Raw genomic sequence first — 17,565 nt, forward strand, 5'->3', positions numbered from 1 at the left:
AACACTTCAAAACTTGGCCTAGAATAAAATTGAGCACATCCATGAAACCAATTTTGAACCTCAAAAATGAAGGCTAATCATTAGTTATTTTAATAGGATATACAGGAGCATTTACATATCTATATATTTGAGGTTTTATTAGTGGTGTTAATATCTCAAGGCAGAACACCACTTTATCTTCACATCATTATAACTGTTTTAAGCTCAAGAAGCCTTAGTACTTTTTTCTACTTTATCCTGAAACTCTGGAAGTGCAGCATAGGGCTTGCTTATACTTACATTCTACTTAAAGCTACACTATGCTTAGGACTCGGCCATTTAAACAAAATCCAGTTGTTGAGTTATTACTGCACTTTGAGATAAGCTCCAGCAATACAAAGTAAAACCAGTGCTACTATTCTAGAAAAGAAAGTCTAGCTTGTCTCTGCACCCTCAATTATATTATTGCTAATGACCAATGACATTGGGGGAAGTTTTAGCTCTTTAATTTGATGTAGGTTATGCTATTTAAGATAATACATAGAAATATTCAAATATAGAACTTCACAAATCATCCAGCTCCACACTAACACGTTCAAAAACTATTTATGAAGAATAGAACCAGATTGTATTGTTAATAGTTGCAATAACAGTACCAACAGGTAGTAGAAGCAACTGAATAACAGCCATCACTTTGGTTGAGCTTAAGTTGTGCATAGGTGCTCTTCCAGACACCTCATGTGTATTACTAACTTTATAATCCTCACCACCAAATGAGGTAGGTACTATTATTATCCATATTTTAAAGATGAGAAAGCAGAAGTGCTAGTCACAAGATTAGCAGTTTTTTTAATAATTGGAAGGCTTTTATATATCAAGCTCCAGTGGCTTAATTGACTTTTTTTTTTTTTTTTTTTTTTTTGAGACGGAGTCTTGCTCTATCACCCAGGCTGGAGTGCAGTGGCCCGATCTCGGCTCACTGCAAGCTCCGCCTCCCGGGTTCACGCCATTCTCTTGCCTCAGCCTCTCCGAGTAGCTGGGACTACAGGCGCCCGCCACCACGCCCGGCTAATTTTTTTGTATTTTTAGTAGAGACGGGGTTTCACTGTGGTCTCGATCTCCTGACCTCGTGATCCGCCCGCCTCGGCCTCCCAAAGTGCTGGGATTACAAGCGTGAGCCACCGCGCCCGGCCTTAATTGACATTTTTATCATTTTTATAGAATGAGTAATTGCTATGATTTTTTAACGTATCAATAAAAGTTCTTAGAAGGTAAAAATGGCCTTTCGGTTCATTTTTTAAATCTTTAACTCTGCAAAATTGACATAGGTACACTTCTGTGGCTAATCAAAGGCTAAAATCATACTAGTAGATTTGAAAGTAAAATATGGTTAGAGAACTAAAAAAGCCATGTGTATGTACATATTCATATAAACAGAGCTTTTTCTTATCTTCAGAAATGTATGTATTTAATCCCTGCTGAAGAACCGAGTTCACTGAGGAAGGGATACTAGGAGAGGTGGTCTTAATTTTAGAAAGGAAAAGCTATATTTAAAGCTATTTCTTCTTATCATTAAAACTCTTTATTCATCAGAGAAACATTTGCTTTTCATTTTTAAAATGCACTGTTCCAGAGGTGGAGGATATAGTATATAAACAAAATAACCAAAATTCCTGCCCTCCTGGAATCCACATTCTATATGGGGGCAGAAGGGAGCAGAAAAGCAATATGTATATAAATTATATAGTATATTAGAAGGTGAAAATGGTACACCGAAAAATATAGCAGGAAACTACTTTGGTGGGAGTAGAGAAAGATGTGAGTAAGCACACATGCAGGCATCTGAGAGAAGATGCTCCAGGTAGAGGGTGCAGCAAGTACAAAAACCCTGAGGGCATGACATAGCTGGTCAAGGAACAGCAAGGAGGGCTTGGCTAGAGACGAGTAGAGGAAACGGGGAGCCAAAACATATAGGGCTTCAACTTTGGTCTTTACTCAGAGATGAGGAACCTTTGGAAATTTTGAGCTGAGGAGTGACATAATTTTAGGCTTTAACAGAATCATTCTGGCTGCCACGTTGAGGATAGGTGTTGGGCGGAAGCTGACAGATCTGTTTCAAACTTATTGCAAAATGTAGTCAGTAATTCAGTCAGAAGATGGCAGTGGCTTGGATCAGGGTAATTGTGGTAGATAGGATGGAAGTGGTCAGGTCCTGTGGGCCTGTGGGTGTTTTTTGTTTTTTGTTTTTTTTTTTTGAGACAGAGTCTTGCTCTGTTGCCCAGGCTGGAGTGCAGTGGCGCAATCTCGGCTCACTGCAAGCTCCTCTTTCTGAGTTCATGCCATTCTCCTTCCTCAGCCGCCTGAGTAGCTGGGACTTACAGGCGCCCGCCACCACGCCCGGCTAATTTTTTTTTTTAGTAGAGACGGGGTTTCACCGTGTTAGCCAGGATGGTCTCAATCACCTGACCTTGTGATCCACCCGCCTCAGCCTCCCAAAGTGCTGGGATTACAGGCGTGACTGTGGGTGTATTTTAGAGTTAAAGCCACAAGGATTTGCTTGACAGACTGTATGTATATTGGACACAAAGAGGTCAAGAATTATTGCAAGGTTTTGTTTTGTTTTGTTTTAGAGACGGAGTTTCACTCTTCCAGCCCAAGCTGGAGTACAATGGCGCATTTTCGGCTCACTGCAACCTCTGCCTCCCGGGTTCGAGAGATTCTCCTGCCTCAGCCTCCCAAGTAGCTAGGATTACAGGTGTGCGCCACCATGCCTAGCTAATTTTTTGCATTTTTAGTAGAAAAGGGGTTTCACCATGTTAGCCAGGCTGGTCTTGAACTCCTGGCCTCAGGCGATCCGCCCGCCTCAGCCTCCCAAAGTGCTGTGATTATAGGTGTGAGCCACCGCGCCCATCTGCAAGTTTTTGACCTAAACAACTGAAAGAATGGGGAGTTGTGGTTAGTTAAAATGGGGAATGCCAGAGGAGGCAAAGATTTCAGGAATGGAGGTGTGGGAAGTATGTCAGTTATATTAGAAGCCCAGTTTTAAATATGTTAAGTTTGAGATGTCTATTAAACATTTAAGTGGAGGTATCCAATTTTAGGATATGCAGGTCTGGACTTGGATTGGGGGCAGGGTGAATTAGAGAGATAATTAGAGAGTAGTCAGCATATCAAAGATACTTAAATCTGTGAGACTAGATAAACCCTCAAAGGAGTAAGTATAGAGAAAAGGAGAGGATCAAGGACTGATCCCTGAAGTACTCTAGCATAGAGAGTTGAGGAATGAGGCAAGGAAGATGATAACGAGTGAGGCCGTGAGGTGAAATGGGAACTAAGAGTATGGCCTGGAAGTCAAGTGAACATGTGTGAAAGTGGGAGAGAATGGTCACTGCATAGGTCAAGTGAGAGGAGGACTGAGAATTGACCACTGGATTTAGGAACATTAAAGTTATTGCTAACCTTGACGAGTAGTTTTGGTGAAACAGTAGGTGCAAAGTAATGTTTGTAATATAAGAGACTCGGAGGAGAGAAATTGTGACTGTAAGCTTAGCCAAATCTTTCAAGGAGTTTTGGTGTAAAGAGGAACAGAGGAATGAGGCAGTAGTCAGAGGAGAAATTGGGGTCTAGCAGTTTTTTGCTTGTTTTTTAAGATAGGGGAAATAAGGGCATGTTTGTAAGCTGATGGGAATGATACACTAGATGGAGAAAATATGATAATGTGGGAGGGAAAGGGAAGAATTGCTAGAGTGATATCCTAGAGAGGCAAAAAGGGATGAGATTTTGTGCACGTGTGGACGAATTAGCATCAGGAGCATAGACAGCTCATTAAAGAGTTTCCTGGCCAGGCGCAGTGGCTCATGCCTGTAATCCCAGCACATTTGGAGGTCAAGGTGGGCAGATCACTTGAGCTCAGGAGTTTGAGATTAGCCTGGTCAATGTGGTGAAACGCTGTCTCTACAAAAAAATACAAAAATTAACTGGGTGTGGAGGTGCATGCCTGTAGTCCCAGCTACTCAAGAAGCTGAGGCAAGAGAATTGCTTGCTTAAGCCCGAGAGGCAAAGGTTGCAGTGAGCCGAGATCGCACCGCTGCACTACAGCCTGGGCAAAAGGAGTGAACTCCTGTATCAAAAAAAAAAAAGAGTTCCTGATTATTCTTTTTTCCTCTCAGTTAAAAGTAAGCAAGCTCATCAGCTGAGTGTAATGGTTATGGGGAGAACTGCTGAAATTTTGAGGGTGGGCAAGAGGGTATGAAATAGTCATCGGGGAATGGAAAGTGAAAGTGAATGGAGTAGAGAAATGTAGTATCATTGCCAGGTGACATGTGGACCCACTTGAGGTTCCTAGTCATAAATTGAATGTAAAACAAAGCTTTTCTGTGTTTCTCCTGTTAAAGTAGATGCATGGATACTGAGTAGGTAAATAGGGAGGTTTTTACCAAATCAGTACAATGAAGTGAGTGGCATAAGAAATGAGAGCATATGTAAGGGTTATTATAATAATTAACTATGGACATGAAGAAGGTGTTGGTAGGATCATAGACCCTGGTAGGCTTGTTGATGTGAGAGCACTTGAAAGAAAAAGGCGATGGTCAAAGAATGGGATAGTAGAAACTATTATTATTGGAAGGGTGTGGTTACTGGAATTGATAAGATCTAGATGTGACTGTGGGAATAGGTGGCTGAACTAGGATCAGGTATAAAGTCACTAGAAGAGAAGAGTTCGAGGATCTAAGAGGCTAAAGGGTTGGAAGAATTGTCCATATAGATATTAAAGTCACCAAGAATTAAGTAAGATATACTGTCAGTGAGCCAGGTGATAAAATCTTCTAGAAATGAAAGTAAGGGAATGAGGCATCTGTAGGTGATTGCAGCAAGAGATACTGGGTATCTCTTTTTTTAAAGAATTGGGAATGATACAATAGATGGAGAAAATGTAATATGGGAAGGAAAGATAATATGATAAAATGTAATATGATAAAATATGATAATGTGGGAGGGAAAGATTATGTGGTATAGTTGAATAACATGAAGTTGAAGGATTGGCTAGAATTGTTTAGGGAAAAGAGTCTAAAAACAGTGATGAAGAACATAAGACTCCTCCATTGACCTCTAGGTTCAGTGATAAAAGAGGAGTATGGGAGATAAGCACTAGCACAGGAGGATGAAGGGAAGGTTTAGACTACAGGTTAAGAATACAGGGAATTTTGCTGATGACCAAAATGATTTCCAGATGGTATAGTGGTCATGAAGAGAAAACGGGACTTTTCTAGTTTAATGAATTTATTAAAACTTTGAATTTTTGTAGATAATTTTTTAGCTTAGAAATGGTTGAATTAGAATGATGTCAGACCAGCTCTTTTGTACTGTTTTCTATTTAGTATTATTGGGGAAACTAGCCTTAAAATAAACTGAAAATTCTAATTATCTTCAAATTGTTTATGAGCACATTAATCACAAAAATCACTCATTTCTAATAGAAAATTTTTCTAAAAAATAGAACAAATGAACTTGTAAAATCTGTCCTATTCTACCATTGAGTCTTCAATTTCATTGAGATAATTAGCAGTCATATTATTTGACTGTCTACCTTCTCACTGTGTGTATGTCCTTAAGGGAACAGTATCATTTCATCTTACGTCTTCTGCTTCTCATAGTCATGCTGAACATGTAGATACAAATAAATAATATTTACATATAAATGACAATAAATATTTTATTTGAATAGGAAAATGTGATTGGACCAGTTTATGAAAAAAAGATTTAGTTATTCAAATGTTTCTCAAAGAATTAAATTGAGAAAGCCTCATACTTGTAGTATCTAATATTTAAGTAGTTTTTCATCAATATTTTTATTTAGTAATTTATAAAGAAAAGATTAAGAAAACATTCTAATGGAAGTTTTTGGGCAGTGCTTTCAAAATAAACCATAATAAACTATCTATTTTTCCTGGGGAAAAAAATATAGTCATTAATTTTAAGTTAATATTATAAGGATAGTTTTGAAACAAACTTTCAAGGATTTATATTTGAATACCACCTGAATTGTCTCTAGTATAATTGGCCCAAAAAGGAAAAGGAAGATAGATACACTTTGTCATTAACGTATTATTAATATCTATAAATCTTTTCCAATGTGAAGTTTGGTAGAAAGTAAACAGCGCCACCGAGTGGTGGTATGAAGGAACTTTAGTCACTTGGAAATAGATAATTCGCTGTTTTCTTTTCAACAGTTTTCCATCCAATTATCTTAGTAACAACAATCAGACTTCTGTGACACCTGTACCATCAGTTTTACCAAATGCGATTGGTTCTTCCGCCATGCCTTCAACAAGTGGCCTAGTAATCACCTCTCCTTCCAACCTCAGTGACCTTAAGGAGTGTAGTGGCAGCAGAAAGGCCAGGGTTCTTTATGATTATGATGCAGCAAACAGTACTGAACTATCACTTCTGGCAGATGAGGTGAGTATTGTGGGTATGAGAAGGAAAATATATCACGAATTGACATACCTTCTAATATTATAACAATGCAGATTCCTCATTAGTTATTTGGAAATGGTTTCATAGATTACAGATAGTTATATTAACATAAAAAATTAATGTTCTTTAATGTAATAGAATATCATAGAAATATTTAAAACTTTTAAATATTTAAAACTGCCAAATAACTTGAAGATGTATAAAACTCCCTCCAATAAAATCCTTTATCTAGGCCAGACATGGTGGCTTACACCTGTAATCTCAGTACTTTTGGGAGGCCAAGGCAGGGGGATCACTTGAGGCCAGGAGTTCGAGACCAGCCTGGGCAACATAGTGACACCTCATCTCTACAAAAAATATGAAAAATTAGCTGGGCATGGTGGTGTGCGCCTGTAGTCCCAGCTACTCAGGAGGCTAAGGTGGGAGGATCATTTGAACATGGGAGGTCAAGGCTGCAGTGAGCCATGATCATGCTACTGCACTACAGCCTGGGCAACAGAGTGAGACCCTGCCTCAAAAAAAAAATAATAATAAATAAATCCTTTTGTTTTTCAGCACAATTGATAATAATGTTTAAAGTCCTTTTGGTGGGTAATTTAAACAAATTAAATACAAATCTGATTGGTTTTCTACATTTTTTTTAATGTAGTTAATAACTGGAAGTATTTTATTTTGCAGGTGATCACTGTGTTCAGTGTTGTTGGAATGGATTCAGACTGGCTAATGGGGGAAAGGGGAAACCAGAAGGGCAAGGTGCCAATTACCTACTTAGAACTGCTCAATTAAATAGGTGGACTATGGAAAGGTTGCCCATCGTGACGTTGTATTTATATACAATTAACTCTAAATAAAGCAGGTTAAGTATCTTCCATGTTAATGTGTTAAGAGACTGAAAATACCAGCCATCAGAAACCAGCCTTTCTGCCAATAAAGTTGCATGGTAAATATTTCATTACAGAATTTATGTTAGAGCTTTCATGCTAAGAATGTTTTCTTACAAAATTCTCTTTTTATTGAGGTTTCACTAATAAGCAGCTTCTACTTTTGAGCCTCAACTTAAAGCAGAACTGTTTTCTACTGGATTTTTCATTAACAACAAGCTTTTTCTTTTATGTAAAATAAATCTATTGTGAATTGATACCAGTGACTCATTTATTAGGTATAAATAATAGCCAAAGAATAAAATTAAAATTTATTTTAAACTTTAGGTCTTAAAAAGAACTGTAGGATATAACCTCTTGTGTGAAAAGTAGAATTTTCTGAATGCTTTCATAGACAAAAATGCATTTAAACTATATTTACCTGGTTTTCCAACAGAAATCACATGATTTCAATACTATGTTTTGATGGGTTATTTTCAGAGTTTGGTTTTTTAAACACTACTGAATGGTTTCTTTTAAATTTAAGAACAACTAGTTCTTGAAAAGCAATACCATACTTCTCTGATAAATTTGTAGTTAAGGTTCTAGAAAATCTAGGACAAATTTACTTCATTAAACAAAGTTTTTAAGATTATTCAATTGGCACAATTTAATGCATAATTGGGATTGGATCCATTAATAACATACTGTGGTACAGTAAAGAGAATGTGTTCTTACTGAACAACGAATTTGTATAAAAATATGGAATAATGCAACTACATTATAAATTGTATACAAACAAAATAAATTTTGGGTCACTCTGAGCTTACTATTAAAACATTGAAAATTTATTAATGAACACAGGCTATCTTGATGAGGATCTCTGGTTACGAAACACATACTAATGAAATTATTAGTGACACATTGGAAGCTAGAAAATTGCTGTTGGGGCCATTGCTATAAATCAGCAAATTGGCAGATTGTTTCCATGTTAAGACTTCTGTTATAATTCATTCATTCAACAAACATTTGTTGAGGGCCAGATACTGTGCTGGTCAACTGGGGATACTGTCCTGAACAATATGCACACAGTTCTTGCCTCTGCAGAGCTTAAAGACCATTAAAGGATACAGAAAATTAAACAAGCAATTGTCCTATAGTAGGATTCATGTGATGGGAAAAATACAGGGTACTGTATTTGGGAGTCATGTAACTCCAATTTTGGGAGTGAGAGATGGTTTGGGGAAGAACTTCCAGATAAAAAGATGTGTAACCAAGACAGCATAGCACATTCTGACAACTAAAGTAATTTACTCTAACTTAAGCATGAAGTACAAAAGTATAGTTCATTTATTGAGGGAATGTTAAGCTGTTAAAATGATACTTGTTGGTACTTTTAAAAAAATGAATATTTAAACACCATTTTAAAATTTTGTGTTAAGAGCACCTAATAAGAACTTGGTAAACATGTTGACAATTTAACTCACAGTCTAAACTTTAAAAATAGTTGTTACCCTTTTACTTCTGTGCCATGAGACAAATTCTTCTGCAGTTTTATAGTTGTACAAGATGTTTTGACTCACTCTCAATTGCCATATTCTTAAAGAAACCCTGAAAAGCTGCTCAAGCTGGTCAGTTTTCTGTAAAACCGGGTAAATGAAATTTTCTCTTCCCTCAGAAAGGAAGTTCTACAGCCTAGAGTACCATCTATTGTGTTTTATAAGTCCAGATTTAGGCTTTGAAAGATCATACCAAAACTTCAGGTCGACTTAAACAGCAACTGTGAATTAGGTTTATGGGAAATATAGTAATACAGGGGAAAGAATCTCGGTAATGGAGTGAAATGGTCCTGGGTTCAAATCCAGTCTTCCTCACATATTGTGCTCTTTAAGCTTCAACTGAGATGTATAACTGCCTTTTCCTTACCAGTAAAATGAGGACAATAATTATGACACCCTAGGGTGGTTGTGAGGATTAGCAAATGTTATCTTGTATTTCAGGTGCCTTTTAGGGAAAGGCTTGGCACATAGTAAACACATCCTGTAAATATCAGTTTCCCCTTGTTAGCCCCTGTAGCATCCTGACCTACCAAGTCTATAGGCCTTGCATATCACTGTGCACCAGAGATACCTCTTTTACATCTGGGCTCTGTTTACTCTCTATCAATCCTATCCTCCACCCTCTTTAAATCAGACCCCAGGTTTAACCTTCCCACAGTCAGTATAAATCATTTTTCAGAACTTTCAGCTTTCCATCAAGTGAAAGTTGATTTTAGTTACCCAGTAATGTACAGAAGCCTTTAATAATGTTAAGCTTCAAAGGCTTCTGGTACGTTTGTCTACCACAGAACCACCACAATATATATGCTTGTTCTTAGGTTTATTGCTTTTTATTTTAATGGGGTTTGGTTGTTTGGGTTTTATTTTGGTTTTGGCTTATTTTAAAGTCAAGTTTAGTTTTTACTCAAGTAAAGGCCTGTGAAGTTTCTTAGGCGTGGAAGAAAAAGCTTGGGAAGCCTATTAATTCATGGTGCAGTTCAGAATTGTTTAAATAAGCTCTGTGCCACTGAGCTTAATCTAAAAGTATAGTGACATGTGAAGGATGCACATATGAATGAAAAACTAAAATCATTGTAGGCTCTTCTATAAATGAAAAAAAGTGATTGGATTGTGTCTACCTTTTTCCTCAAAGTAATCTAACCTAAAAGGTCATGGTGTTAAAACTTTTTATGGTGCTAATCAGAAAAATTCATGTTGCAAGAAATGAGATCTCAAAAATGGGAATGTGCCTCCTCACTCTGCGTCACACAGGAAATAAACCCTGAGGCCAGGATCACCAGTGGGGTAGAGCCATCTTCATAGTCTCTTGTTATCCTCCCCCTGAACAAAGAACAAAGTGAGACTGGGAAGCTAGTGTTGGGAAAACATTTCTGGGATAAACTGTGGAGTGGAGAAGACAATGGAGGGCAAGGCAAAAACCCACAGACTGGTTTACCCATAGAGGCCCCACTCACCTCCATGCTGACAGAATTCCGGAAAAATTCCTTCCCTATCTCCCAAACACCTGAAATTCTGAAATATTGCCGTACTATTTAGCACTTTAAGCTTCAGTGAGGTGCTGTAATGGAGAGAGAGCTTCATAGTTTAGCCAACTTTGCCTCAAGACCTCCAGATAAGATGAAGTGGCTTTTACCTCATGTGAGTCTCAAATGCTGGAGAGGGAGTTCCACAACCATCCCTGCCCTTTCTCCCATATTATGCCCATTAGAAAGTCTACTCAGGGCTGGATGCAGTGGCTCATGCCTATAATCCCAGCACTTTGGAGGCTGAGGCGGATGGATCACCTGAGGTCAGGAGTTCGAGACCAGCCTGGCCAACGTGGGGAAACCCTGTCTCTACTGAAAATATAAAAATTAGCCAGGCATGGTGGTGTGCACCTGTAATCCCAGCTACTCAGGAGGCTGAGGCAGGAGAATCACTTGAACCCCAGAGGCAGAGGCTACAGTGAGCCAAGGTTGCACTACTGCACTCCAACCTGGGTGATAGAATAAGACTCATCTCAAGGAAAAAAAAAAAATGTCTACTCAGTAGAGCAGTGATTCGCAAAGTGTGAGACCCCAGACCGGCAATATTGGCATCTCCTGGAGACTTGTTTAAAATGCTGATTACTATTTTCAAGAACTTTTTACCTTCATTTGTACTTATTTTTTGTTTTCAAGGGCTCATGGAATTAGTCTTCCATGTGACAGCTTTTTAAATATTTTAAGACAAAAACTGAGTCTTCTAATCTTAATTGTGTTCTAGCAGTAGTCATTGTAATTATTTTTATTATTTATTTGTTTAGTGTATATCTGTCACTCTAGAATGTAGGCTCCCTGAGATAAAAACTATAATTCTTTTGATGGCAGTTACATTCCCAACTCTTAGCACAAGACCTAGGACATAGTATGAACTCAATAAATTTTTGTTGAATGAAAGAAAAATGCAAATTTATAAGCCTTTTTGGAGACCTACTGAATCAAACTCTGAGAGTGGAGCCCAGCAATCTGTTGTAAAAGCTGTTTGAGTAATACTGTTGCACTGTAAGCTTGAGAACCGCTGCAACAGAACTAAGAGAACATGCATTCCACCTTCAGACCTGTTCTCTGACATCACTTGAAAAATCCGCTCTGCCTTCTGTAACCCTTACCAACAACATTGCCCTATCCATGCAGGGGAAACTTCTGGGCTATATTACAAGTGGGTAGGAAGGTATAAGGATATGCATAGTGGGAAGTATTGCTTAGAATGCCAGTACTTGTTTGCTGTGGAAGGTTTCTAGGAATGGATTGCTTAGTCTAAAGCACTACCACCATCCACCATCCACGTTTTCACTCAACACAGTGCCTTTTAATTGGTGACTAACATCAAAACACCTTGACAAACCGTTAAAACAGTATCAGAAACCATGTGCGTACATCCCTGTGCCTCTTAGATTGCTAAGTTCTGCTCTCGTTTTTACTTCAAAGGACACTTTTTAAAGAATTGTTAATGCTTTTTTATAATACAAGTCATAGCCCTGTTGGCAAAAAGAAAAAAGATTCAGTGAGAAAGAAAAATCACTGATAATTCCATCATCCAGGGAGAACCACTGTTATTTAAGTATATGGCCTTCCAGACTTTTCTGTGCATTTATAGGTTTTTTAATGGGATCAAAGTGTACATACTGTTTTGTAACTTTTTTTCACTCAACAATACCATGACTGTCTTGCTGTGTCAAGTATATTTCTACATCTCTTAATGGCTGCATGATATTCCATCATATGTGCCACATTTTATTAAACTACTGTTGAATTTTTAGGTTTCCAACTTTCATTAATAAAGTGCTTTTAAGAACATTGTGTTGCTGAATCTTGTATGTGTTCATATTTTCTGAAGATAAATGCTTTGAAGTGGAATTGCTAGTGAAGAGGGTGTGCCAGTTTTTAAAAGCTTTTATTACTGCCATGTTGCCCCCTAGAAAACTTTAAGCAATTTATACTTTTATCAGCAGTATATGAGAGAATACTGTTTCTTTTGGAGGGCTTCCAACTAGAATGTTCTTGGAGTCTTTGGTTTAAAAATAAAGAGTAAGAGGGAGATAAAAAGATCCTGCAAAATTAAAGTCCAGTCTTAAATTTTTCTTAAATTATGACATTTACTGTTCTTCCCTCTTTATCATATATTTTGTATTACTTTGGAAATGTTTGTAGTACTAGTTGCCTCTTGCTTTTATTCAGTCTCCTGGAAGCATTATTACCTTTCTGACGTTTGCAAAGACAGTAGAAGAACAATCTTAAGTAGACTTGAATCTTGAGGTATCTTTGATGCAGGTGTACTGTTGATGGATTTAGGGAATGTAACCGTATTGGGGAAAGTAGGATTTTGGAAGGTAGGCAGAACAGTGGCTCTCCCACTTGTTTCCCTGGCATTTTGTCAGTCATTAAACCTCTCCCACTTTGAGCCTGCTTACTCATCTCTAGAATTAGAATAATATAAACCTACCTTGTAGCATTGAAAGGATTAACCATATTATGAAGAGTGGCTGGCACCTAGTGGATAATATTATGGCTTACTAGGATTTATAGATGAGTATGTTAGAGCAGTTGCTATTGTCAACCTCTGGAGTAAATATCACTGCCATTGCCAAAGAAAATCTTCCTTGAAAGCTGTCACAGTGAATGAGCATTGTCTTGTATATCCTTATACCTACACAATCCTCATTCTTATGGAATCTGGCTCATTTTTTCCAGTCAGGTATTCAAGTAATGTAACCAGATAAAACTCTCAGGCAAGATGTACAGTGGAAGATTTCAACATTACCATGCTTAACAACAGTGTACAAAAGTGGCAATCACAGTCTTTTTAAATGGTAAGCCTTGCCAAACTGCCCCTTCTGATACTCCCCCACCCTTGGCCCACAGCTGATCTCAGTGCTTCGGGGGACTGTACCTCTACGTGAGAGCCTGACATAGGACAGGCAGCTCAGCTCAGTAACGGTATTGTTAATTAGCTAAGTCTCAGTAGCATCTCCAGGACTGGAGATCACAGAATTGATTCATCCATAGTGAGAGAAATTTATTTAAAGAAGTATGTGAATTATAAAAGTTGCTCAGCAGTATTCAGAAAGATGGATGTCCCAGGGTTGAGCTGCAGTAATCACAGCAAAACCCCACAGACCAAGCCATTTTAATATTGGGATGAACCATAATAAATTTAAATTAACATCTATTTGTTGATTATAACTCAAACTACTCAACCAATAAAGAATGAGTAGTAAGAGGACTTAAGGGGCTTGTAAGTAAGGAAGCTATACAGGAGGCTTCAGGTTTACGAGAACAAGACGAATAGCTAATTGGAGGTGAGAAGAGATGGACTACCATTATAAGCAACTTTCCTGAGAGTCTGATGCACCAGGGTTTAGGGCACATGTTTCTGCTTAGTCTCATGTTCTAGTAAAGTTCTCTGAAGCTTGAGCTGCTGTAGTAGGCAATTCCCGACAACCAGGCATTTTGATACCTGCTTGCCTTTTCTATATCGTTTCTTGTGTTCAGCTTCACCTGAAGATCCTCATTTGTCAAGAATAAGCTCAAACACTCATTCCTCTATGAAGAGATTCTGGATTCCACAGGCAGAATTGCATACACACACAACTATCGCATTGCCTTGGATCACAATTACTTGCCAACTTAAAGGACAGGAGTTTGTGTCCCCTGACTCCTAGCACACCTAAAGCTGAGTTTTGGCAAGCCCATAGCTTGCTTGCAGCATTGTGTTTACAAAAAATCTATTAATGATTCAGATTTGGTGCTAATATGTGTATTTGCCCCAAGAAACATTGGCTCTTTAGGACATCAATATTACAGAAAGCACATATCTACTTTTCTTGGAGAGTAATCCCAGAATGTATCATCATGGTTACGAGCCATCTTCGTTGGCTCTGGTTAATTTTACAGTGCTCATCACTGACTCTTACTTTACAAAACAGTAATTTGTTACAGCATGGACTTTTGCTGGCCACATCTATACGTCAAATTTAGGGTCAGTCACATCAAGGTTGGATGGGGGTATTTCCATTGCTGAGCTTTCCTATATAGATGTCTTCTGTAAAATGGGCTAAATTCCCTTCCTTTCTCCTTTTCTCTGCCTCTTCCACCCTTCATTTTTTCCATTTCTATACATTCTCCCTCTCCCTTCTTTCAAAAAATTTACATGAGAAAATGTATAATAGAAGATCTTGCTCAATTGATATTTGTGAATGACAAATCTGACCCAGATTTCTGAGAACCAAAGAAAGATGTATGATCCAGCTTCAGATTGACTGTTCACATGTAGAAACATGGTGGTTGCTCAGGAGACAGCTACTCATAAAGAAGCACTCATAAAGAGAGCACTGAGACATCAACACCAAAGCGGAGTTAAGAGGCCAAAGCGCTGGCACTGATTCACGGGTTAAATTTTATATGACTGCTACATTGAAGTTTTCATCAAACTGAGAGTATAAATGGGCACAAAATTATTCACATTAACACCCTGAAACACAATGTCGCTGAGCCACGGCCTGTCAGATCATCAGCAAGTGGAGGATTCCCCTCACCTGCATATGTTTTAGAATCTCCAGAGACACATCCACAAGTCAATCCTCTTCTTTCTACCTGCTAGTGAAGAAGGGTCTTCTATCCCAGCTCACACTCCTAACCTAATTGCCTCAGAAACTTTCTGCGGTCACTGCCAGTGAATCTGAGGTTTAGCATGCTGAAAGTTGGTAAAATTGGAAGGTCACCTCTGGCATCTGACAGAGCATTCTACAGAAGTGGGTATGGAATGCTGTTTTAATTCATATAGTTTAACTGGAGGCAATAAGGTTGCTCATCAGGATTCAAAATCTTACCTCAGTTACATGACAGAGTTTTCCTCACTGATACAAGAGGGGCCCACTGCCTAGGCAACCACGTGGTGACAAATATGTTACCCAGACGTTGTGCTTCTTGCTGACCTCTAACCTGCCCCCTTCTTCAATGCTACCTACAGCCCACATTGCTTGGCTCACTGCTGCCTCAGACAGAGAGGAAAGTCAGAGTTCTATGGCGTGACGAGAGCCATTTCTTCCCTATTAACGCTCAATCGCAGGCTTCCCAGAAAGCACAGCTCTCTTTTAAGTACAAGAGCTCTTTAAATTTACACACACAAAGCCAGTTCTCCCAGAAGAAAGCTCTCACCAGATTGTCTGGTGAAGATAAATTCCACTGTTGGACACCTTGCAGTCCTGGAACCAAGGCTCCCCTTTGTCCCATAGCTCCCCTTGGTGTCAGGGAGCTGCTCACCTATTTCTACCTTTATGATAAAGTTCCTTTTAAGGGCCGTATTACTTTATCCCACACTCTGGAATTCATTAGTACCATCTCATGACATCCATATGCTTTAATATATTTGGACCCCAGTGTTAGGAGTAATAGAGTCCGAAACTATAAAATGTTACTATTCAGCCCAGACAGAATGTTTTATTGCAAAACCATCCAGCACAGAAATTGACTATAGACTTTGGAATCAAAGAAGCAAATTTTCAAATCTCAACTTTACCACCTTATTAGCTGTGTGTTCTGTAAGTGATACGACCTTAACCTGTTTCTTCATCTACAAAATACAGATTAAAATGCTTACCTCCTAGGTTTGTAGCAAACAGTACTTCTCAGACCAGCAGCATCAGCATCACCTAGAAATTTAGTAGACATGCACTCTCGGGCCGCTACTGAATCAGAAACCCTAAGGATGGGTCAAAGCAATTCGTGTTTTAACAAGCCCTCGGGTGATTTGATGCATGCCAAAGTTGGTGAAACACCAGTTGCGAGGATTAAAAGAAATAATGCACATAAGGGCTGGACTCAGTAACTGGCATACAGTAAATACTTAACAATTTCTAACTACTATTTTGTCACTATTATAATTTTTAAAGTAATGAATGAACTATACACTTTTTGGGCAAAGTTTCATATATATTTCTCATAACAAAGCTTTTCACAGACGTTTGGCAGCTGAAGGCTGGAGGTTAAGATCTCAAGGATATGGAGTGCAAATCCTTATATTTTAACCAATCATGTAGAAAATGAGTTTAAATTCCTTTCACTAAAAATTGACTGAAATCTATATAGAAAGTCACTCCACTTCTGAAAAAAAAAAAAAAAACAGTACTTGGAGAAAGGGTCAAGATTTTTCTCAGAAAACAGTCAGGGTCTGCCTCTACACATGGAAAAATGGGACAATTGAAGCTTCAATAATGGAGCAGCCAGCCCCGTTATTGCCACAGCAACTGCCACATCATAGAATATCACCATGATCATATTCACCTGAAGTTTTTCAGAGCATATGCTTCCAATTGCATGGTGTGATTATAAAACAATTTCTATCATATACTCATAAAATGACCAGCTTATTTCATGTAACTTCCTGATGAATGCCTCAAGATAAATTTGTTTTATAATAACCCTAGGAAACTAAATGCATCCACCTTCTACCCAGGCTGTTTGAATGTAAATCAATTACATGTTACAGTAGACTGAAATGATAGCGGTTTTATAATCGTCCACAAGCCATTCTTTCTGAGAGCATTTACCTAGCAAGTCCAGTAGAAATTAAATTCGTGGTTGTGTACCTTCAGGCAAATTATTCACTTAATTTCTCAGCCCCACAGATGTTTTTATCTGTAAAATAAAAGGATTAAACCAGACGATCTCTAAGGTCCGTCTAGCTCTTGCATCCTAACATGTTCTAAACAAGCCAAAGTTTTTCATGTTTTAATAATAACTAATGTTAAACCCACAATTATGAATTAACTTGAACAGCATACACAGTCCTACTGGCAGCTCGTTGATGGGATTGTTTTCTTCATATTTTAGAGTATAAAGCTCTTCAGTCTGAGCTTTCTAGAAAAGGCTGAATAACACCTTGTGAGAAATTCTTTAGAAATCCCTCTCTACCTGGACTGACTTAGACCTCAAAAGGACCAACTTTGTGCTCAGACTTTCTAGTGAATTCCAGTGAGTATATATGAACAGTGGCACTCACAGTCTTAGGCATCACTGGGCTTTTACATCCCCTTGAAAAAGTTGCTAACACTTATTGAGCACTTTACGTGCTTTACCTTCTTTAAACCTGGCAAGAAAGTATACTTTCCCCCATTCTACAGACAAGAAAACAGAATTTAGAGGGCCACACAACCAGAAAAATGGCAAAGA

At 38.2% G+C, this 17,565-nt stretch overlaps 1 protein-coding gene and 1 long non-coding RNA gene across 7 annotated transcripts in view; one reads left to right on the forward strand and one right to left on the reverse strand.

Moving 5' to 3' along the window:
* SH3GLB1 (SH3 domain containing GRB2 like, endophilin B1) overlaps positions 1-8,154 on the forward strand; it is a 41,484-nt gene extending 33,330 nt beyond the window's left edge. For all 5 annotated transcript variants that reach the window (XM_063624315.1, XM_063624311.1, XM_063624312.1 and 2 more), the window contains 2 exons: positions 6,210-6,438; positions 7,135-8,154. In XM_063624315.1, coding sequence (XP_063480385.1) covers positions 6,210-6,438; positions 7,135-7,242 — 337 coding nt within the window. In that variant the 3' untranslated portion in view covers positions 7,243-8,154. The remainder of the gene's footprint in view (positions 1-6,209; positions 6,439-7,134) is intronic.
* Positions 1-17,565, reverse strand: part of LOC134733723 (uncharacterized) — a 94,260-nt gene that overhangs the window by 19,769 nt on the left and 56,926 nt on the right. The gene's annotated exons all lie outside the window — the stretch shown is intronic.

Source organism: Symphalangus syndactylus, chromosome 12 (genome assembly GCF_028878055.3).
Source record: "Symphalangus syndactylus isolate Jambi chromosome 12, NHGRI_mSymSyn1-v2.1_pri, whole genome shotgun sequence".
NCBI lineage: Eukaryota > Metazoa > Chordata > Mammalia > Primates > Hylobatidae > Symphalangus > Symphalangus syndactylus.